This window comes from Pseudorca crassidens, chromosome 17, assembly GCF_039906515.1.
Source record: "Pseudorca crassidens isolate mPseCra1 chromosome 17, mPseCra1.hap1, whole genome shotgun sequence".
In the NCBI taxonomy this organism is placed as follows: domain Eukaryota; kingdom Metazoa; phylum Chordata; class Mammalia; order Artiodactyla; family Delphinidae; genus Pseudorca; species Pseudorca crassidens.
In genome coordinates, this window is record NC_090312.1 from 2,230,885 (window position 1) to 2,251,583 (window position 20,699).

Consider the following 20,699-nt stretch of genomic DNA (forward strand, 5'->3'; position numbering starts at 1 on the left):
ACCCTGGGCCAGAGAGGCAGAAACATGCTTTCAGCAAATCCCACGCTGGGGGCTGACACGGCACCCCCCGGGTAGCCCCTCGGGGCCTCAGTGTACCCCGGCAGGGGTGCTCAGCTCTGTGCCCACCCCTGCCCATCCTACATCCCCGATCAGGGCACGCCAGGCGCCCGGAGCTCTGAGTCTCCGCCCAGGGCCCAAGGCCCCCGGCTCTCCAGAGGTTTTGCTCCTCCGCACGTCTGCCCAGGGCCCTTCCTCAGGAGCCCGTCTACATGCCCCAGAGGGAGGAAGGCCCTTCCTGTTCCCGGCAGCCACCTCTCTGGCCCCAGAGCCTGTGTGCCCAGCCACTGTTGGTCCCTGCTCCTGTGACAGGGCAGTGGTGGCCGTTCCGTCGGGGAGCACAGCAGTCCCGAGAAGTGCAGGGCAGCAGAGGTTTCAAGCCAGTGGGAGGGGGCCTGCCCTCCTGTGGGACTCCTGCCCGCTGTCTGCACCTTGGGCTATGTCTGGGGGACAAGATAGGCTGAGGGTGCCCTGCCTTGCAATAAGGGTGTCAGGATTCCCTTGGGGGCCCTCCCAGCCCCCAGCACAGCCAGGCCCAGAGGCCCAGGAAGAGGTGTTTATGGGGCACGTATGGGGCAGCCATCCCAGTAGCAAAGGTGGAGCTCAGGGTTGGACCCCTCCACCCAGCCTTAGAAGCTTGGGGCTTCTTCTCTTAAGGAAAGTGGAAATTTCCTTTCTTGCCTCTCTTCTCTGACCAACCTTCCCTCTGGGGCAGGCCCCACCCCTACAAGTCCCAACGGAGAGCCACGTTGGACGCCACATGACGACTCATGGCCACCTCCTCCAAGAGCTTCTGTGTTCAGAAGTAGGGGTGGGGCAAGGGGGCTGTTTCCAGATGAAGGCACTCACTCTCCCTCACTACAGCTGAGCAAACTGAGGCACGAAGAGCCTTCCGGACCCTTTCCCGGCCCCCCAGCTCCTGGTGGGGGAGTGGTGGTCTGCACCCAAGCCTGAGTTCTCTCTATGCCCACCTACAGGTGCCCCTCAGTCATTAAATCAACAGACACTCAGAGGTCACGTGGACACAGACACCACGGTGACACAGCAGACCTGGGGGCCGTAGCCCGCAAACCGACAAGCAAAGGTGGGCCCGCAAGTTCTGACGGGGACTCGGGAGGAGGTCGGGTGCTGCAGGGCTCACTGGCCTCTCAGAGGGTGAGGTTGTGGCTGTGATCCTGACCACAGGCGGGCAGCCGGACGGCAGGTGCAAAGGCCCGGAGGTAGGGAAGGGCTGGAGGGACTTCAAGAGGACCCCCGGCGGGAAGACTGAGGGTGGGCACCTGACGTGCCAGCAGAGCAGGGCTCTCGGGCAGCGGGGCAGGGAGGCTGGCTCTGACCCTGGAGCCCCCGCTTCTGCTGCTGGTTTAGGGAGGAGCATATAGGGGGCGCGGGGGTGGGGCCGTCTGTGGAAGGCTCAGGCTTCAACCTGTTATTTCTGAAATCCCTGAGGGAGGGTGGGGTGGGAGTGCAGGGAGGCAGCTGGAGCTCAGAGGGCTTGGGAGCAGGGGTGACTCTGCAGTCTTCTGGGCTAGAAGCCCAGACCGCCAGCCAGCAGGGGTCCTGGAGCACCAGGCCCTCCGTGTGCCCTGGGCTTCGCAGTCAGAGCTGCTTCCTCTGTTCTGGGCACATCCCTGGGGGCTCCTGGGCCTCTGTGAGTCACCTTTCCTCCAGCCAGGGAGGCTGCCCCTGCTCCCTTCTTACATAACATCCAAAGTTATGACGGCACAAACCCTCTGATCCCCTGAGCCCCTGGGATTGTAGTCATGAGCTCCTGGCAGGCCCAAACTGGGACCCACCTCCCTGCCCCAGGGCTGTACCCACACCCAGAGAGGGCTGCAACAATATGCAAACTCCTGGACCAGGACTGGTGCCAGAGCCGGGTCCCTGAGGCCACCAAGCTGAGCAGAGAGCGTTGGAGCTGGGCTGTTCCAGACCCCAAGCTCAACAGCCGCCTGAAGCCTGGAGGAGCAGACGCCCGGCCCCGTGAGGACAGAGTGCCACTAGCTCCCAGGCCACGCGGCTGCTGCCGACGCCGCCCTGCTGGCTCCCATCGCCCCGTGCCTGGGAACCGCCCCTGCAAAATGCAGGGTCTGCAGAGAGGCTGTCCACGCCTGAAATCGGGGTCTCACTGCAGGCTGAAGGCTTCCCCGACACACAGTCCCAATTCCAGACTTTCATCAGCTGTTGCCAAAAATCCTTTCTGTTAAATGCTAGGTTGTCCTGGCCGTATTTTAGTGGGGCTTAAAGAGTGGCAGCACCCAAAAAGGGGTCATTTCCTGTTCCCAAGGGGCAGGGGACAAAGTGACAGGGGTGGAGGGTTGCCAGGGAAAGGAATTTCCACTGCCCTGTGTAAGAGGTACTAGTGCCAAAGACGGACAGATACGGAGCGCATGATTTATATTAGATATTTATTCCCCTCTTAAGGGTTAGGATCAGTGATGTCCTCCCAAAGCCCTTCTCCTCCCCAGTTAACACAATCTTAAATAAAAAGGGAGTGTCTGCATGTCAGGTGTTGCAAGTTCCAGAGCTGCCTGCCAACCACCTGCAGACCTAAGGCTCTCAGAGTCCCACCAGGTTTCACTCCGTGGTCTTTGAGAATTACTGTTTTCTCTTGTCAGGGGTAGGTGTGTGTATAAGTGAGGAAGGGAAGAGGAGAGAGGAGAGAGGAGATAGAGAAACATCACTGTAATTATTTCCTAGAGGACATGCAAGTGGAATGAGTAGATGGGTAGATGGTGGATGGTTGAATGGATGGATGGACAGATGGATAGATTGATAGGCGGATGGAAGATGGATGAATGCATGGATAAAAGGAAGGGTGGATACATGGATGGATAGGTAGATGAGTGGATATACAGATGGGGAGGGTGGATGGATGGATAATGGATGGGTGGATGGACACATGGATAGGTGGATGGATGGCTGCATGCATGCAAGATGGATAGATGAGCGGATGGGTGGGTAGGTGTTGGGAGCAAGTGAGGACAGAGAAGTGAGGGTGGAAAGTGAGAAGGGTCCCGTGGTCACTACCCCAGAACCTATACCCATGCCTTCACGGAAGGACGCAGCTCACACCTGAGGGCTTCGCCCTCATCACCCAGATCCCCAAGTCCCAGTGTCCTCTCAGGGACACAGCCAGAGAAGCTGACGGTCAGGGCCCATGTGGGGCTCCGTGGAGAGGTGCCCAGTGCTGGCCCTAGGAGCTGCTGTGAGCAGGGCTCCCGTGAGGCCTCTCTCAGGGGGATTGGCCTCTCTTGGCCCTAGGGCTCCTGCCCAGCCACTCCTGGCAGCAGGCTGTGCTTCCAGGCAGGAAAGGGCTGCCCATGGGCAGCAGGCTGTGCCTCCAGGCAGGGAAGCGCTGCCCATGTAGCTACTCCCTGGATTCTCGGTCTGGCAGAGCGGGAAAGAGGGGCCCCGCATGTGTGAGAGGCCAGCGCAGAGGGGCAGAGCCGGCCTTGGACCCCAGCCCCCAGCCCAGCCCAAGGATATTAACTGCACCCAGAAGCCTCGCCCAGCGATGGGGAGAAGGTGTCTCTGGAGCAGGGCAGCTGGTGGCCAGGGCCCCAGGGGATGATCTAGGATGGATGGGGCCACGGCAGGCCCTGGGCAGTTGGTGAGAGAGACCTACATCTAGGCCCGCGGCCCTGGGTGTAAGGGCAACTCTCCTGCACCAGGAAGGATGAGTGGAGAGGCCACGGTGAGGGTCAGAGCCCCATGCTGGGGGGCCAGGCCCAGCTCTGGCTCCCACTCACTGACTGGGTGACCCTGGGCAAGGCCCTGCCCTCTGTATGTCAGCTGAGGGAGGCCCCGTATGCTGCAGGTGTGTGACTTACAGGAACAGAGCAGGCCCAAGGGAGACCCTGCATCACTCCGCTGCCTGACTCAGGGGAAGTCACCTCACTCCAGCTGGGGAAGGAGAGAGAGACAGAAAGGGAGCATGACCCCCAAGGCCATGCACGGCCCCTGAGCCAGACCCTGGCTGCCTTGCCGGGATGCCCTTCCCCACTCCACCCCGGGGAGAGCCCTCCTGGGTCCCTCGGCCTCCCTGATAATCATGCTCACGTGGGGTACACACAGAGCATCACGTGTCCACCCCCTCGACGTCTCCCCACCTAGTCAGGGGGCCCTGAAGCCTGGATCCTGTCTCTCCTCGTTCAGTCTCCGTTGCACCCTCTGTGCCTGGTACGTGCTGAGTCCTTCTAAAACTCTGTTGAAGGAATGAAGGAGGGGGTGAATGGGGTGCCTCGAGGTGGAGGGAGGTTTGGGGGTATAGCCGGGGCCGGGGCTGCCCTTATGGTGACCTGAGCTGAAGAAGCCTGTCCCGGCCCGAGGTTTGGAGGGCAGGCCTGGGGGCCTTTTGGAAGGCCTGGGGTGCCTGCTGTGCCACGCTGGGCCAGGTGCTTCCCTCTCTGGGCCACACTCCTGCTCTGTGTAACCCCAGTGGCCCTGCCCCTCTCCCATGCCCCACACTCCTGCTCTGTGTAACCCCAGTGGCCCTGCCCCTCTCCCATGCCCCACACTCCTGCTCTGTGTAACCCCAGTGGCCCTGCCCCTCTCCCATGCCCCACACTCCTGCTCTGTGTAACCCCAGTGGCCCTGCCCCTCTCCCATGCCCAGGCTGAGACGAGGGGGAGCAGGCAGGAAGGCAAGGTGCAGGGAGAGGGCCCGGGCAGGAGAACCTCAGCTGCAGGCAGAGGCCTGGGCTTGTCCTGGCGTCTGGCTTCCTGGCCAGCTGAGTTCAGGGAGCAGGCAGGGCTGGGGGTGGGTGTAGGGGGTAGTATTCCCTCCAAGGCCTCTCCTGGGCGTCACGCCTGCTGGTACAGTCAGGTCTAGGGACCCAGGCTGATAGGAGGGCTTGGGTTCTGGAAAGCAGCTGCTCTCTCCAGCATGTGAGGGCGGAGGGAAGGAGGGGTCAGTGGTGACAGAAACAAGCCAGTCTCTGCCCCACTCCCGGATGACCTGGCGCCAGCCCGGCCCTCTCTGGCCCTTATTTCCTCACCGGTGAAAGGGGTTGGTAGGGGACGAGCTTCAGGGCTCCTCTCTCCCCTGAACCCGGCCTCTAAGACCGTGGTGGCCAGAGCACTGCCTGCAGGAAGCCCTCCCCGACTGCACCGTCCTGGTAACTCCCAGTTCTCTGAGAGCCCCAGTCATGGAATCACCCACTTTCTCCCACAAGTAAAGTGTATCTGGGGTTGATGTTTCTGCTAGGAAGCCCCAGGAGAGGCAGCTCGCGTCCTCGTGGGCAGCCCTGCTGGGGCAAAGGCCTCCTTCCCACAGAACAGGACCAGCTGCCGCCTCTGCTCCAGTGTCTAGCCCTGCCACCAGGGCACACAGCCACGTAAAAGCCTGAGGTGCGTCACGGAGGTGGATCGGGGGTACAGGGCCCCCTCCAGCCCCACATGCAGGGAGCCCGCTGCCCAACTCCCTCACGCCCAGACCTCCACTCCCAGCCGGCCCGACATCCCTGGATCCTGCAGCACCACCGGGCCCGACAGGAAATCCAATCCCCCAAACCTATTTTTCCAGCAGCTTCCATGACCCTTGGCCCAAGTAGTCACCACTCCCCACCTGCCATCTGCCACCCCTCGCTAGTTGCCACCCTGTCACTGAGCCCTGTGCCCTGCTTCCCAGGGCCTCCTGGGCACCCTCCTTCCACTCCGAGGGAGGCCTCGGAGCTCAGGGTGACTTTCTCTCTCTGGATCAGGGCCCAGGGACCCCCACGTCACCTGCCTTGTCAATCCAGACCCCAGCTGCCTTAAACAAGCCCCAGGGACCAGCCAGTAGGACCCGCAGCCTTTGCGGGCTCAGGCGGCTGATGCGGGGCTGCCTCGGGGGCTCCTGCCTGCCCCCCCGTGCCCCCCAGGATCCTGGAAGGCACCGCAGCACCACCCCTCCACCATCGTGCAGGTCTTGCAGGTCCAGTGACTGCTTCAGGGTGGGCACACCTCTTTGGACCCCCAGCATCACGATATGCACCCCTGACTCGGCAGGGAGGAGGTGAGGCCCAGCTCAGAAGCCAGCTTGCCCGGGGGCCTGCCAGGAGGAAAGGCCAGGGGCCTGTAGCCCAGACCTGACCGTCCTGAGCCTCTGCTCCGAAGAGCCTTAGGCTGGCCCAGATCCCCACAGCAGGCGCTGCCCCACCAGACCCTCAGGGGGATGTCCACCGGCAGGTTCGGCTGCCGGCAGCGGCCCAGGGCCGACCTCCATCGGTGCCCCGGCCCCACGCAGCGTCATCACAGCCTGCCTCTGCGGGTCCCACCCGCACCTCCTAGCAGGGTCTGCCGGGCACATTGGAGAAGTAGTGGGGTCCCAGGGCCAGCAAGCAGACAGGGAAACCTGTGGGGAGAGGGACAAGGGAAGGGGGAGCCTACGCGCAGAGGCCCGAGTCCTTCCTGTGAGCAGTGCTGGAGGGGGAAGGTGCGGCGGGATCTGCCCGGCAGCCCCCAGCCGAACCCCGCACCGGGCAGGGCCCTAGGCCTGGCCTGGAAGAGCACACTGCCTTTCAGGACCAAAGCAGACACGGAGAGCAATTGTCACAAGGCAGGACACAGGCAGCTGCTGGAGGAGGGCCGGGCTGGAACGTGGCGGAGGGAGCACTTGGCGAGGAGGGGGCCTGGGCCTGGAAAGATGGGAGGCAGGGGCGGTGGAGACGACGGGGGGTTGAGTCTTTGCCTCCACACCACCCCCTCCCCAGCATCCAGCCCCTGCCCCTCCTCCGAAGCCCCAGGCCCCGCTGGACTTCACATCCCTCACCCAGTTGGTGCTCACCTCTCCGCAGGAACATCTGGCATCCACGTCCCTGCCCCGAGGGCTTCTCTTTCCCCTTCTCCCGAGGTCCAGACATCTTAGTGAACACTTCACTTCCCTAGGGTCTTTTCCCCAGGACCCCTGGGGGTCAACCTAGCAACCCAGAGCCCCCGGGAGCCCAAGAAGGCAGGGCCTGAACCTCCTCCTGCACCACGCCCCTCGGCCCCGAGCACAGCACTGGGCACCCCCAGGGCAACCACACAGGCTTGGGACTCTGTGACCTTATCTGAGGGTGGAAGTCAGAGACAAAGCGGAAGGTCAAGACAAAGTAACCAGAGCTGGGCAGAGGACAGAGAAGAGGCAGGCTGCAGAGCCAGCTGAGGCCTCTGTCCACAGCCCAGAGAAGGGCAGGCGGTGGGGGGTGGTGGGGGGTGGTGGTGGAGCGCGGGCAGAGATCCCTCCAGCTGGCAGGGCAGGGGTGTGCCTCGCTGGAGGGCGTGGGCCAGGCCGGAAGGGGCAGGTCCCCGCCCCTCCCTCCCACCAGCACCGGTCCCAGCTATAAGGCCTCCGGAGAGGAGGGGCTCCCACTGCCCCGGGAACACCCGAGATGAAGACAGCCCTGCTGTTCCTTGTTGCCCTGGCTGTGGCTTCTGGGCCAGGTGAGGGGCTGGCTGGGGGCTGGGGGCAGTGGGGAGCCGGACCCTGGAAGCCTGGAGTTGCTCACCTCTAGGCACGGAGAACCTTGGCGTTGTGAACCCTAGAACAAAGTGAACCCCGCATCTTAATTTTGTGGGATCACAGACTTAACAATATTTCAGAATCAGAAAATCAACCCCAAGAATCAGACGTTCTGAGAGGGAGCGATGCTGGGAGTTGTCTTCAGATGCCTCTCCTGGGGAAAGACAGATACTCAGGGTTCAGCCCCGATCCCCCTCTCCAGGGCCCAGGGCCCTCCTGGGTCACCCTTCCCCCTCCCCCCCGCAGGCTCAGCATGGCCAACCTGACAGCCTCCGGGACCCCAACGCAGCCTCAGGTCCTCACCGTGGGCTCCCCACCAGGAGACAGCCCCCAGGGTGGGGACTGCAGCCAGGTCCTGTGAGCCACTCTTAGCAAATCCCAGAGCCTCTGATGCCCCTGGGGAAGGGTCTTCAGTGCGCCCCATACTGGCCACCTCCTCACTGGTCCTCTAGGGATGCCCGGCACTGGACAGCTCCTCCGGGTGGGCTGCCAGGGCCCCAGCAGACAGGGACTGTCACCTCCTGCCTCCTGAGGCTGTGTGCAAGACCTAAACCCTGGCGGGGCCCAGGGGCCTCAGAGGCGACTGGCCTAGGGCAGGGGTGACAGAGGGCTCTGTCCAGGAGTCTTTTCTGGCAGTAAACCCAGGCATCCCTGTCTCCCTGGGAGGTCTCCCTGGGGCCTGCTGAAACCCCTACACCCTCGCCCCCAGCCCAGGCTCTCCAGTGTCACGTATGCACAAGCTCCACCAACTGTGAGAAACCTCAGAGCTGCTCAGTCAACTCCAGCTTCTGCAAGACGGTGACCAAGGGTGAGCGATCTGGGGGAGGGGAAAGGGGCCCCTGCAGGACTCTCCAGGGCTCTGTCCCGGTGCCCCAGGGCTTGGAGGATCATCCCTGGGGAGGATGGTGGGAGTGATCTCGGTGACTGACCGGTCACGGTGGCGATGGAAGCTGGGAACTGGTACTTGGGAGGCCCTGGGGGTCGGAGGCGGTGCCTGGCCTGACCTCGCCCGCCTGTCCCCAGTGGAGCCCCTATCTGGGAACCTGGTGGAGAAGGACTGCGCGGAGTCGTGCACGCCCACGCACAACCTGCAGGGCCAAGTCAGCAGAGGGGCCTCGGCCACCCTGTGCTGCACGGGCGACCTGTGCAACGAGAGTCTGCAGAGCGCTGCGCCCGCCCGCGCCCTGCTCACCAGCGCCCCCCTCGGCCTGGCGCTGGCCCTGGGCCTCCACGCCCTCACCTGGGCCGCCAGCCTGTGACCCTCGGGACCGGGGCCCCACCCCCTCCTCTCCCCTGGATGGGGGCTCAGACACCCTGGCTGGGGGCTCCCCTGGAAGGTCTAGGGCAGGGCGGTGGTGCGGCACGAAGAGCTGCTGGCTTGGAGCCGCCCCTCCCCCAGCACAAGAGGACGCCCCTCCCTGAGCAGCGAGGGGAGGAGGGGGGACAGGAGGCATTCGGCTCCCTTCAGGCTTCATATTCGTTCTGTTTGGTTTCCGTTTATTTTTCTACCCAAAGCCCTGCACCGGAATAAATGGTTGCAAACCAGCGTGGTCATGTCTGTGCTAGTTCCGGGAGTAGAGGAGGTGGGGAGGAGCCATCCACACACACCGGCCCCCAAGTCCCAGGGTTTGTCACCCAGGGCCAGTCTCGGCAGCGTGCATGATGCCTGGAGGGGCACCATCACCCTTCACCCCCGGAGGGGACACGACCCTCCCCAGACACCTCCTCTGCAGCCCCAGACAAGGAGGGCCCTCCTGGGGGAGGCCTGAGTAGGCGCGCTGGCAGAAGTTTGTCAGTGGAGCAGTGATGCGAGGCCGTAGCTCTTCACCAGGCAGCCACCAGCCTGCCTGAGACCACGCGGTGGAACCCCTCCCTGCAGGGCCGCCCCGCCCACCCTGCCAGCCCTTCCCTCACCTCTCACGGCCAAGCCCCGCCTGCCCAGGCTCGCCCGGGTCCCACCTTGTCCTACCAGGTGACCTTGAGCAACACCCTCTGCCCGCGGCAGGTCTCTCCCGCTCCGCGCTCCCGTGGGCTGAGATCCGACCGTAGCTCCTGCTGCGACGGGAATATTCCGAGGACCAGCGCGCCCCCCCCCGGTGGCCACCGGGGAGCCGGGCCTTGGGAGGAGTTGCCAAGGGGGCATGCCTCTCCCCTCCCTCAGAGCTCACTGTGTGCCCTCGGCACCCGGCACCCGGGGCAAGAAGTGGAAAGGCCGGATCAGACACACGGGCCACTGCGGTCGGACAGACGGGCGGGGACGCACAGGGCGCGGACCATCCCGAGTCCTCGGGATATCCCACAGCAGGCCGGCCGTGTGGCTGGGATTTGAATCAAGAGGTGGGGGGTCAGGGACATCCGCCTCCGGAGAGGGGAGGGTGCTCTGAGCTGGGCCAGCTGGAGCCAGGGAGGAGAGTGCCTTCTGGTGCCAAACTCCGGAGAAGACCCTTCACCCCCCACCTGGAAGCCAGGGGTGCGGTCAGCAAACTTGCGGGGGCAGAAGGAGGAGGAGGCTGCCACACGGGGTCAGGGAAGGCTCCGCAGAGCAGCCATCCCTGAAGGGACACCGAGGCCACCTGGGGCCCAGGTTAGAAATCCCCGCCAGGTGGAAGAAGTTAACTACATGATGACCAGGCTGTAGCCATGACATAAGCTGCCACAATTCTGAGAACTGGCCTCAAAGAAATGGGAACAAACCAACCCTGGAAACGAAGATTAACTGTACTTAAAACAATCAAGATGACGCTGATCAGACCACTGATAGCCAATTTCAAGATGACTGTCAGTTGATTGATTTTCTCTATTGATTTTCTTCTTCTATTTCCTTGGTTTTTTGCTCTTATTTTTATCATTTCCTTTATTTTGCTTACGTGCGGTTTGATTTACTCTTGTTCTAGTTTCTGAAGGTGGGATCATAGGCCATTATGTCGAGAACTTTATTTTTTCTCATACAAGTGTTAATGCCAAAATTTTCCTTCTAAACACTGCTTTAGCTGCATTCACTAACTTTGATATATTGTGTTTTCATTTTCATTCAGTTAGAAATACTTTCTAATTTCCTTTAAAATTTTTCCTTTAACCCACCCAACTGTGTTGCCCAGTTTCTAAATATTTGGTGATCTTATTTTTCTGTTCTTGATTTAATTCCATTGTAGCCCAAGAAAATAATTTGTAGGATTTCAATCCCTGTAAATTTGTTGAGATTTATTTTACGGCCCACAATAGGTCTATCTTGATTAATATTCTGTGTGTCCTTGAAAAGAACGGGCTCTCCTTCTGTACTTATCAAGCAGGTCACATGGGCTGGTAGTGTTGTTCAAGTCTCCTTTATCGTTATTCATTTTCCGTTGACTTCTATGAGCTCTTAAGAAAGGAGTGTTGGGCTTCCCTGGTGGCGCAGTGGTTAAAAAGCCACCTGCCAATGCAGGGGACACGGGTTCGAGCCCTGGTCCGGGAAGATCCCACATGCTGCGGAGCAACTAAGCCCATGCGCCGCAACTACTGAGCCTGCGTGCCTAGAGCCCGTGCTCCGCAACAAGAGAAGCCACCGCAACGAGAAGCCCGCGCATTGCAATGAAGAGTAGCCCCCGCTCACCATAACTAGAGAAAGCCCGCGTGCAGCAACGAAGACCCAATGCAGCCAAAAAAAAAAAAATTCTCTAAGAAAGGAGTGTTGAAATCTCTGGCTGGAGTCATGAATTTTCTTTTTCTCCTTTTTGTTCTCTCAGGTTTTTTGGCTTTGTGTGTTTTGAAACTCAGTTGTTAGGTGCATAAACATTTAGGATTGCTATGTCCCCTTAATGAACCGATCCTTTTATCATTATGTAACGTCCTTCTTTATTCCTGGCTATATCTTTTGCTCTAAAATCCACTTTGTCTGACGTGAGTGTGGTCACTCCTGCTTTCTTTTAATTACTGTGAGCCTGGTGTCTCTTCCTCCGTCCTTTGCCTTTTAACGTACATGTGATCTTACATGTACAGTGGACTTCTTGAGCGCAGCAGAGACATGGCTCTTTCTCGTTTTATTTAATCTGACCACCTCTGCTTCCTAGTTGGGGTGTTTGGACCTTTCAGTGTGATTAGAGGTGTCATGGGTTTAAGTCTCTCACCCCACCTTCTGTCTTCTCTCTGTCCCACTTGTTCTTTTTCCTTTCCCCTCTTTTTCTGCATTCTTGTCAATGACCAGATTACTCTCTGTGATTCCATTTTATCTCTTTTGTTACTTTATTAAGTAGAGCTCTTTGATTTTTCTTTTCTTGCTCTTTCTTTACTTTTTTTTTTTTAATTCTAGAAAAGAATTCTTTTTGCCTTTGCATGTCTGAAAATATCTTTATTTCCCCTTCACTTTTCAGAGATGTTTTGGGGGGGCATATAATTCCAAGTTGTTTGTTTTGTTTTTGTGTTTTGGTATTTCAAATATTGCTTCACTGTGTTGGCTTGTACTGTTTCTGACAAGAAATCTGCTGGCGTCCTTCTTTTCTTGTGCATCACACAATGTCTGCTTTTAGTGGTTTCTCTTTATCACTGTTTTTTTAAAAAAATTTATTTTATTTATTTTTGGCTGCGTTGGGTCTTTGTCGCTGTGTGCAGGCTTTCTCTGGTTACAGTGAGCGGGGGCTACTCTTCGTTGCGGTGCATGGGCTTCTCATTGCAGTAGCTTCTCTAATTGCGGAGCACAAGCTCTAGGAGCATGGGCTCAGTAGTTGTGGCTTGCGGGCTCTAGAGCGCAGGCTTAGCGGCTGTGGAGCACAGGCCCAGTTGCTCCACGGCATGTGGAATCTTCCCGGACCAGGGCTCGAACCTGTGTCCCCTGCACTGGCAGGCAGATTCTTAACCACTGCGCCACCAAGGAAGCCCCTATCACTGGTTTTAAGCAATTGATCACGATGTGTTTTGGTATAGTTTTCTTCAATTTCTTGTGCTTGAGGTTCATTGAATTTCTGGGTTCCATGAGTTTATAGTTTCCCTGAGGGGAATTCAGGATAGAGGAAAACTGGATACTTGCCCTAAATAGCTAAGATGCACATCAAAGGAATAATTTCAATGAGCCCAGACTCTTGCATCTTCCCGAACAGAGAAAAGCACTAAAATCATTAACTTGCGATGTCTACTTTTTGTGACTAGCAGTGATCTTTTGATGTTCGAGTACATTTGTTTGTTTGTTTGTTTTTTCCCAGCAAGAACTCCTATATGTCCCGGCTCCTCCCTTACCTCTTTGGACCAGTTCCTCAGAGCTGAGAGGCTGTCTCCTGGGCTATAGTCCTCAGTAGGGTCCCCAAATAAAATATTAACTCAAGACTTTTAGGTTGTGAGGGTTTGTATTTTTTTCGGTTGACACAAGGTTTCTCCTCCAGCCCTGTGTGAGCTCTGGGAACCCTTGTGCCTGCTCCTTCCACATCTTGGGGTTGGTTCCTCAAATGTGTGCACTGATGGGCCCTCAGCTGAAGACACACGCACCCTCTGCTGACCTCCCCAGCCCTGTGGGTTGGAGAGGGGACAGTTCTCTCCTCTCTGCCCTGTGAGATCCAGCTGCTTTGGCTTCCCTGAACTCTCCTCTCCTCAGTCAGAGAGTCCCGGGCTCTGTCTGGGTTTCCCCTCCCTGCTCTGTGGCCTGCAGCTCCTTTGTCTCCCCCACCTCCAGGGTCACGGCCCCTGCTGCCTGCTGTGCGACCTCGGAGAACCGTGGCTTCATTTATTTTGCCCCATTTTTCAGTTGTTTAAAGGCAGGAGGAAAATCCAGTTGCTGTTAATTCATCATGATCTGATGCTGGAGCCCACAGCATATGCCCCAGTGGAGTGTGAGCTTCATGACCGCGAGAATATTGGGGAATGTTTGCCCGTTTTATCTCCAACTCCTGGCACCCTGAGGCATCTCAGGGACTATCTGGCAAATAGGGTGACCAACCATCCCAGTCTGTCCAGGGAGAGTGCCCACTTCGCTCTGGAGGCTCAGGGCCTAGGGTCCCCAGAGTGGTTCAACTCTTTTAAAGAAAAATAAAATTGAGGGTCAAAGAAAATGTTGCATTTTTTTTCCTCACATTAGAAAAAAAAAAAAATTTAGGGCCCATGAAAATCTTAAATTTTGCCTTAAACATTATTATTACCGTGGAAGGGGGTCCATGAAACAATGGGCTTCTTTCAAGGCTTGATTTTACGCTTTGTTAGGAGGGACCTGGTGTGGGGACCGAGGCCCAGAGATGCTAGGTAACTTGCCGAGGTCACACAGCAGGTAAAGCGGGACCACGTGGGGACCCAGAAGCCGGATCCAGAAATCAGCGCCTCCCCACCCCCCCCACCCCCCACCCCTGGCACTCGCTGCAGCTCCGCTAACATCCCTGTACAACTGGGCTAAAGGAAGAAGGGGCACGGGCTGCTGCTGGGGTGCGGGGCTGACGAGCAGCACGGGGGGTGAGTGGGCGAAGGGCGGCGGGCGGAAGCAGGGAGAGGGAGGGAGGGGCAGAAGATTCCGTCCCCGTGCCCCATCGCGAGGTGCACGTGCGTCTGAGGGTAGCGCGGGTGTCACTGCGGGGTCCTAGGTCTGGGCGCGGTTGGCCCTCCGCGGGGGGCGGGGGTCCCGGTCCCCGCGAGAAGGACGAACTCGCGGGCGGGGCGGGGCGGGGCGGGGCGGGGCGGGGCCTGCGGTGAGGTCACGCGCGATGGGCGGTTCTGCCGCGGGGCGGCGGCGCGGCGTGGGCAGTGCTGGGCTCAAGGACTGACGCACTGTCAGACCCGGGCTCGCAGGGCCGGCGAGGGGTGAGTCCTAGGCGCAACGGGGGCTCATGGTGGTGAAGGTCATGGTTGAGGTCCCCCCGACAGCCGCCCGAACTTGGGACCGCAGTCTTGGGGGCGGGGCTCTCCGGGAGGGGGCGGGAGGAGCTGGAGCCGCAGGCCCGGCCTTGCTCAGACCTTCGACATCCCGAGGTGCACGCCCGGAAAATGGGTCATGGAAGATGGATTTGTTGTTCTCGGGAACGGGAGGGTCTAATTTAGTTCCCCGAGGCGGGGACCCGGGGCTGGACTGTCCGCGCGGGGAGGGGAGTCGTGCTCCAGACACCCCCCAGACCCTTTCCGAGAGAGTGGGCATCTCCGCTCCAAACAGCAGATCCAGACTGGGAAGTTCTTGTCTTGCCCAAGTGCCCTCCTGGAGTGCATTCAAAGCACATTCCCCCACAGGCTGGACAGAGTCCGCTGCCGATCGGGGAAGCCCTGTGCCCACCCCCACCCCACCCCCCGTCGGCCGTCCCCTCGTGTCTAGGCAGCCCTTGGCAGGGGAGGAAGTGGCTCTGCCTAAAGAGGCCCCTGAGGCCCCTCCAGACCCGGCGCTGGGCCCCTGCGCAAGGCCTGAGCTCTGCAGTACTGACTCAAAACCCCAGGCAGGGCTCTGGAGGTCTTCCGGGAGAGGGGCCCCTAGCTGGGCCCTGAAAGTGTCAGGAAGTGGGGGGGCCCACGCGGGGACACGCCAGGGGCAAAGGGTAGGGGTAGCAGTGAGGATAGACCCACCCCTGGGGCCCCAGGGCCCTGGGTGGCAGACGGCTGGGTACCAAGCTCCTGGGCCCCTGCATCAACCATCCCCGGTAGACTGTCGGTTTGGCCTGGCGTTCAAGGCCCCTCCAGACTTCTGGCCTCCCCTTGGCCCCCCACCCTTGCTTCCTTCTCATCTCATTCGTGTCTCCTCCTCCAGAAAGTCTTCCCTGACTCCCAGGCTGAGTTGGGGGACTCCTCTGCACAAACCTGTGGGTCCCTCAGGCCCTGCTGTGACCACCTGTCCTCATCCCCCTCTGTGCAGGGCTATAGCGCCTCCAGTCGACCAGGAGCTCCCAGAGGGCAGGGGGTTGTCCCACCCTCTCTGTGCCCTGCCCCAGCCCTGGCCTGAGTTGAATCGAAGACCAGCTGCTCTCCACTTCCCTGCTCCCACTCTGCCCTCTCACCTCTGGCCATGGTGCCCCTGTTCGCCCTGTTCCTGGTGGCCTTGGTGGGCCTACCTGTGGGTAAGATGGATGGAGAACAGAGGGATGGACAGACCCACCTTTGGGGGCAGGCAGGCTGGAGGGGGTGGGGGCGGAAATCCCAGTGACCGCCTCTCCTCCCAGCTCTTCTGACCCGGGGAAGCTGACGGGACCAGGGGGCTGATGGGCTGGAGGAGGGGGCCTCTTGCTGTTCTCTGACCCCAATCTCCCTCCGGCCCCGGCCCCCGGCCCCCAGCCCAGGCTCTGGACTGCCACGTGTGCGCCTACAATGGCGAGAACTGCTTCAACCCCATGCGCTGCCCGGCCATGGTCACCTACTGCATGACCACGCGCACTTGTGAGTTGCTGGGATGCCCCTCACAGCCCCGCCTGTGGAGCACGGTGGCGGGTGGGGGAGTGTGAGGGAGCTGAGGAGGGAGGCTCCCACCTGCCCCAGGATCCTTTTTGGGAGCTCCTGGCTTAGGGGAACCTGGCCGAATGGCCCTGCATGCTGGGGTTGGCCCCCTCAGGGTCCTGGCCCACCTCCCCCTCCCTCTGCAGACTACACCCCGACCAGGATGAAGGTGAGCAAGTCGTGCGTGCCCAGCTGCTTTGAGACCGTGTACGATGGCTACTCCAAGCACGCATCCACCACTTCCTGCTGCCAGTACGACCTCTGTAACGGCGCTGGCCTTGCAGCCCCTGCAACCCTGGCCCTTGTACTCCTGGCCACCCTCTGGGGTCTGCTCTAAAGCCCCGTCCTGCCCTCCACAGACTCACTCAAGGGCAAAGTGCTGAGCAGCACGGTCCCACCCTCTCCCCCTGCGCACTCCCTCTTTGCCCTCCCCAGACACCCCCCCCAGCCACATCCAGGAATGTCTGCAAGAGGACTCTTGACCTCCCCCAGCTACCCGGGGGTCTGCTTCCAGGTCATGACCTGTTGTTTTCAGAAGGCCGATGTGGGACCACACCTCCCAAGGCATCTGGCTTTGACGGGGCAGCTCAGCCCCCTCCTCTGTCCAAGGATGGGGGTGTGGGCACGGTGTGCTGTTTATGGGGGATCTTCAGTTGGCCAGTGAACACTGACGTGAAGGAGACCTCTGCGTCTGCCCTGTAAGTGTGCTGGAGGGGGAGGGGAGATTAGGGACCCAGGGGGTGGGGACCAGTCCTAGGAAGAAGGCTCTCCAGGGTCCTAGGAGGGCTGCCCAGGGCAGGTGTGGCATGGCAGGCCGATCGGGGAAGGCCTGTGCCCCCCGCCCCCCGTCGGCCGTCCCCTCGTGTCTAGGCAGCCCTTGGCAGGGGAGGAAGTGGTTCAGCCTAAAGAGGCCCGTGAGGCCCCTCCAGACCCGGCGCTGGGCCCCTGCGCAAGGCCTGAGCCTGGAGAGGCCAGGCTATATTTGGTCGAGCTTGAGAGCTGATCCCAGGACTATTTTAGGCCAGGAGGGAAGGGAGCAGAGCGGTAGCCACCCGAAGCCTGGCCTTCAGCCCTAAGCAGGCCCTGGCGGAGTGCGCCTTTTTACGGGGGGCGGGGGTTTGGGGCGGCGAACTTCGCCGGGGCGCCGAGAATTCGCCGGGGCGGGGGCGGGGGCGGTGCATCCTTGAACCGGAGCGGGGCGCCCTCTGGTGGACGCTTGGGGCCGCGCCGGGCAGGGGTGGGCTCGGTCCGCCGGAGGGGAGGGGAAGGGAAGGCAGGGTCCGGGGAAGGAGGGGACTGTGGTCAGGAAAAGAGGGGAGGGGAGAGGGAGAGGGGAGGTCCGGGGGAGGAGGGGAGGACGGGTTGGGAAAGAAGGATGCAAAGGGCCGCGCTCCCTCCCCGCGCAGCCGGGATCCCCTCGCCCCTCGCAGCGGCTTGAGTGCTATCCGGGCGGCAGCAGGATCCCGACTGAACGAGTGCTGGGTGCGCCGGCCTTGGTCCCAAAGGGTTTCGCGGGCTCCTCGACCTCTGACTCTGCCCACGGGGAGGGCGGGAGCTCCGCTCCGGCTGGAGCGCTCCAGCCTCAGCTCAGGGAGTGGCTCTCAGGTGCCCCCAGTCAAGCTGGGCCTTGGGACCCCCAGAGACCCAAGAAAGGGCATCATTTAAAAGGCACCCACCCTGGGCTTCCCTGGTGGCGCAGTGGTTGATAGTCCGCCTGCCGATGCAGGGGACGCGGGTTCGTGTCCCGGTCCGGGAAGATCCCACATGCCGCGGAGCGGCTGGGCCCGTGAGCCATGGCCGCTGAGCCTGCGCGTCCGGAGCCTGTACTCTGCAACGCGAGAGGCCACAGATGTGAGAGGCCCGCGTACCGCAAAAAAAAAAAAAAAAAAAAAAAAAAAAGGCACCCACCCTAGGTGAGCCCCGCCCTCGGCCAGCTCGGGGAAGCCCGGTCTGCCCAGCGTCTGCTGTTCTGGATCCGGGTGGCCCGGGGAGCCGGGCCCTCCTTCCAGTGAGGCCAGTCGATGTGCAACGTTGTGCCCGGGGTCACACGGCGCCTGAGGCCTCCTCAGCTGACCAGTGCCCCCAGCTCCAGTGTCTGGGAAGGGGCCAAGGAGCCCCTTCAGGTTGGCAAGGCCCAAGTGTGCAGGATGGTGGCAGGTGCCCACGTGGGGGGTTGTCCCTGGAACTCAGAAGCCCTTGGCCCCTAAGCATGGCCCCTGTCAGGGGGACCTGTGCTGGAAATTCCCTCTTGAGATCTTCCCTCTGGGACCGCCTGACCTCAGGGGATCCGGTCCTTAGGCAGGCCTGGGTCAGGCTTCCTGGAGGGCCAATAAGCAGAAGCAGAAGGGCCAATACCCAGACAGCCGTCCAGGTGGCCCCTCCCCCTGATGCCCAGTGTGGTGTGAGCCCCTCCTTGGGGGAGGCTGGGGGGAAGCCAGACCCCACCCCCAGCTCCTCCACCCAAAGACTCCCAGGAGTGGTCCATCTCAGGGAAGTGACCACACTCCCCGCAGAGTTGGCTGCGGGGCCACCGCAGCTCCAGATGCTTTCTGGGAGGGAGGGCAGCCCTGGGCAGACTGCCCTCCTGACTCAGCAGGAGAGGCCTGGGAAGCACCGTCACTGCCCTGCTTGTGCAAGCACTCTGTCCTGGGTCCGGTGGCTCCTCGGCTAGACCGGGTCCTCCCTCCCTCCCTCCCTCCTGTCCTGGCGGGGATGGAGTAGAGCCCTGCCTGGCCCCCTGTGGGCTCTGGGGTCACTGAGAGCAGGGATCCAGCAGCTGGGTGTGCTTGGTGTTGGGGGAGCTTCTCACACCTGCCTCTTGCCTCCATCTGTCCAACCCTCCTCCACCCTGACCTGGTCCCATCCCAATAGCCATGGCACTGCCCCCAGCACCGGGGACCATGCTGCCCATCCCACCTCCACAGGCTGGGTTCTGCCTGGCCCGGCTGTGGTGGAAACTCAGCACAGACACACCTAACGTGTTATGCTCACGCCCTGGCCGGGCCCCCTAGTGGGAAGCGCGTGGCACTGCAAAATCAGGGGACTGCACCAGTAGTGCCCTTGGAAATCAAACAAGTCATCTTGTCCCAACTGACTGTCCATGAGGCTAGTGACTAACATCTGCCCGTTTCCCTGCAGTTGTGGCTCTAAGCACTGCAAGACAACCCTGCAAGGTAGGAGCCGTTATCATGCCCCTTTCACAGATGAGGAAACTGAAGCACAGAGAGGTGAAGTAGTTGCCCAAGCCAGGTGGGACTTCTCGTCCCCCGCCCCCACTGCCCCACCGTGCAGTCGCTTCTCCTATCAGCTGGGAGAGGAAGGGGAAGCTGAGAAGGTGGGTTTATAAATTTAAGAGGACATTAGCATGTGAAATCATTGTAACAGCTTAGGGTCAGGAAAGGAGAAAATCAGCACCAGGAGGTTTGAGAAGCCATGAAAGACAGAGTCAGGGCATCCAGCCCTGTGTCTGGGTGCTGGGCCAGGGGTGGAATAGCACAGAGGAGGGCACAGGGGTGCCAGGCACTCCGAGCTCGCCTGGCCCAGACCCCTTCCCCACCTGTGTCAGGATCGTGGGTCAGCAGGCGGGCAGGCCCAGGCTCTTCCCCGCGGTCTTCGCAGCGTTTCAGATCTGGAAGCAGCCTGCCCGTCTCAGGAGCGGCTGCTTGACTGTGTGGCGGCACCTGCGTGGACTCCTGTGCCGTCTATCTGCCTGGAGCACAGCTGCGGCCCCGGTGCAGACGGACGTGCAGAGGGGAGGCTGGACAGCTGCTTCTCACCTCCCTTTGTAACATCTGATTTGTGGTGATGAACGTGTATTTTTTTCATGATTCTGAACCTCTGAGAAAGGTGAAAAGAAAGTGAGAGCTCTCTCTCATCTCTCCCCCTCCCCCAAGTTTTGTTAGATCCTATCCCTTGGGCTGATCTGGACCTCGTCGTTCACACCTCTGAGCCTCTGTTGTCTTGCTGATAAAATGGGGACAGTAGCGCCCACCAGGCTGCCCAGTGGGGCCAGTAACTGCCCGGTCTGGGGCCTGGCACACAGGAGGCACCGGGTGGACAGATGGATGAACGGACGGACAGACGGATGGATGGTGCCTTTTCCGTCCACTTCCTGACCCTACCCAGCATGGGCATCGACTTCAGGCCATGGCCCCCCTCCCTCACACGGCCTCCCAGAGAGGTCTCCTTTGCACCTCCTCGAGCTAGTGAATAAACGGATGAATATGTGTGTCGATTTTCTGTCCCACCAGCCACCCCTCCTGTGCTCACCTCTACCCTGTGGGCTGGTGTGCTGGTCCTGCTGGCTCTGTCCGTCCTAGACTCCCGCCCACCCTGGGTCGCCCAGTCTTGCCAGTCTTGACCTCGGAACCAGCCCTGGCCCAGGGCAGGGGGTGACCCATGGGAGGGGAGGGAGCCAGGCAGGAGAGGCAGGAGGACTCCCAAGGTTCACGGGAGCGGCCCCAGTTCTGGTTCCCTGGGAGCGAGGCAGACCTACCACCTCACCCAGAGGCCCCCTGGGGAAGGCTGACGGGGCTGGTAGGGGAGGTAGGGCCCCAGGAACTCACCCACCACCCAGCTTTCTAGCTCCTGGCACCAGCTCTTCCTTTCTGCCTGGGAGCGGGGTCTGAGACCGACTACCCACAGGGGCCCACCAGATAGAGGGATGGACAAAAGCCACGCGGGCTGCCAGGGCAGACAACGGCCTCTGGGCCAGCAGGGCTGGCCCCCTTCAGACAGCCCCCCACACTGCCCCCACGGTGCACCTCCTGTTCTGGCAGAATGGCTTGGCTGGCGCATCG

General features: G+C 60.7%; 2 protein-coding genes and 1 long non-coding RNA gene across 7 annotated transcripts; 2 read left to right on the forward strand and 1 right to left on the reverse strand.

The window, feature by feature from the left end:
• Positions 1–2,448: 2,448 nt before the first annotated feature.
• Positions 2,449–7,284, reverse strand: LOC137210648 (uncharacterized). The gene is made up of 3 exons (XR_010936660.1): positions 6,826–7,284; positions 4,737–6,676; positions 2,449–4,264 (listed from the first exon to the last, which is right to left on the reverse strand). It is a non-coding gene; the product is annotated as an uncharacterized lncRNA (long non-coding RNA).
• A 32-nt stretch (positions 7,285–7,316) lies between these two features.
• On the forward strand, positions 7,317–9,087 carry LY6D (lymphocyte antigen 6 family member D). The gene is made up of 3 exons (XM_067712722.1): positions 7,317–7,463; positions 8,252–8,350; positions 8,566–9,087. The coding sequence occupies exons 1-3, from the start codon at positions 7,412–7,414 to the stop codon at positions 8,799–8,801; spliced, it is 387 nt and encodes a 128-aa protein (XP_067568823.1). The 5' UTR covers positions 7,317–7,411; the 3' UTR covers positions 8,802–9,087.
• Positions 9,088–14,166: 5,079 nt separating this feature from the next.
• LYNX1 (Ly6/neurotoxin 1) lies at positions 14,167–20,126 on the forward strand. 5 transcript variants are annotated; one of them, XM_067712761.1, is made up of 6 exons: positions 14,167–14,292; positions 15,326–15,527; positions 15,742–15,843; positions 16,047–16,069; positions 16,436–16,598; positions 17,627–20,126. In XM_067712761.1, exons 2-5 carry the CDS (start codon positions 15,476–15,478, stop codon positions 16,562–16,564), a joined length of 306 nt encoding a protein of 101 aa, XP_067568862.1. In that variant the 5' UTR covers positions 14,167–14,292; positions 15,326–15,475; the 3' UTR covers positions 16,565–16,598; positions 17,627–20,126. The 5 variants fall into 5 exon arrangements, 4 of the variants coding, with proteins under 4 accessions (XP_067568862.1, XP_067568863.1, XP_067568864.1 ...); XM_067712762.1 differs by having other exon boundaries at positions 19,039–20,126; XM_067712763.1 differs by having other exon boundaries at positions 19,794–20,126.
• The last annotated feature ends 573 nt before the right edge of the window (positions 20,127–20,699 follow it).

Excerpts from the sequence above, each read along its gene's own strand:
- LY6D (XM_067712722.1), top strand. The coding sequence starts at position 7,412 with ATGAAGACAGCCCTGCTGTTCCTTGTTGCCCTGGCTGTGGCTTCTGGG. Across the intron at positions 7,464-8,251 it reads GGCTGTGGCTTCTGGGCCAG|CCCAGGCTCTCCAGTGTCAC; the intron begins GTGAGGGGCTGG and ends CCTCGCCCCCAG. Across the intron at positions 8,351-8,565 it reads CTGCAAGACGGTGACCAAGG|TGGAGCCCCTATCTGGGAAC; the intron begins GTGAGCGATCTG and ends GCCTGTCCCCAG.
- LYNX1 (XM_067712760.1), top strand. The coding sequence starts at position 15,476 with ATGGTGCCCCTGTTCGCCCTGTTCCTGGTGGCCTTGGTGGGCCTACCT. Across the intron at positions 15,528-15,741 it reads CTTGGTGGGCCTACCTGTGG|CCCAGGCTCTGGACTGCCAC; the intron begins GTAAGATGGATG and ends CCCGGCCCCCAG. Across the intron at positions 15,844-16,046 it reads CTGCATGACCACGCGCACTT|ACTACACCCCGACCAGGATG; the intron begins GTGAGTTGCTGG and ends CTCCCTCTGCAG.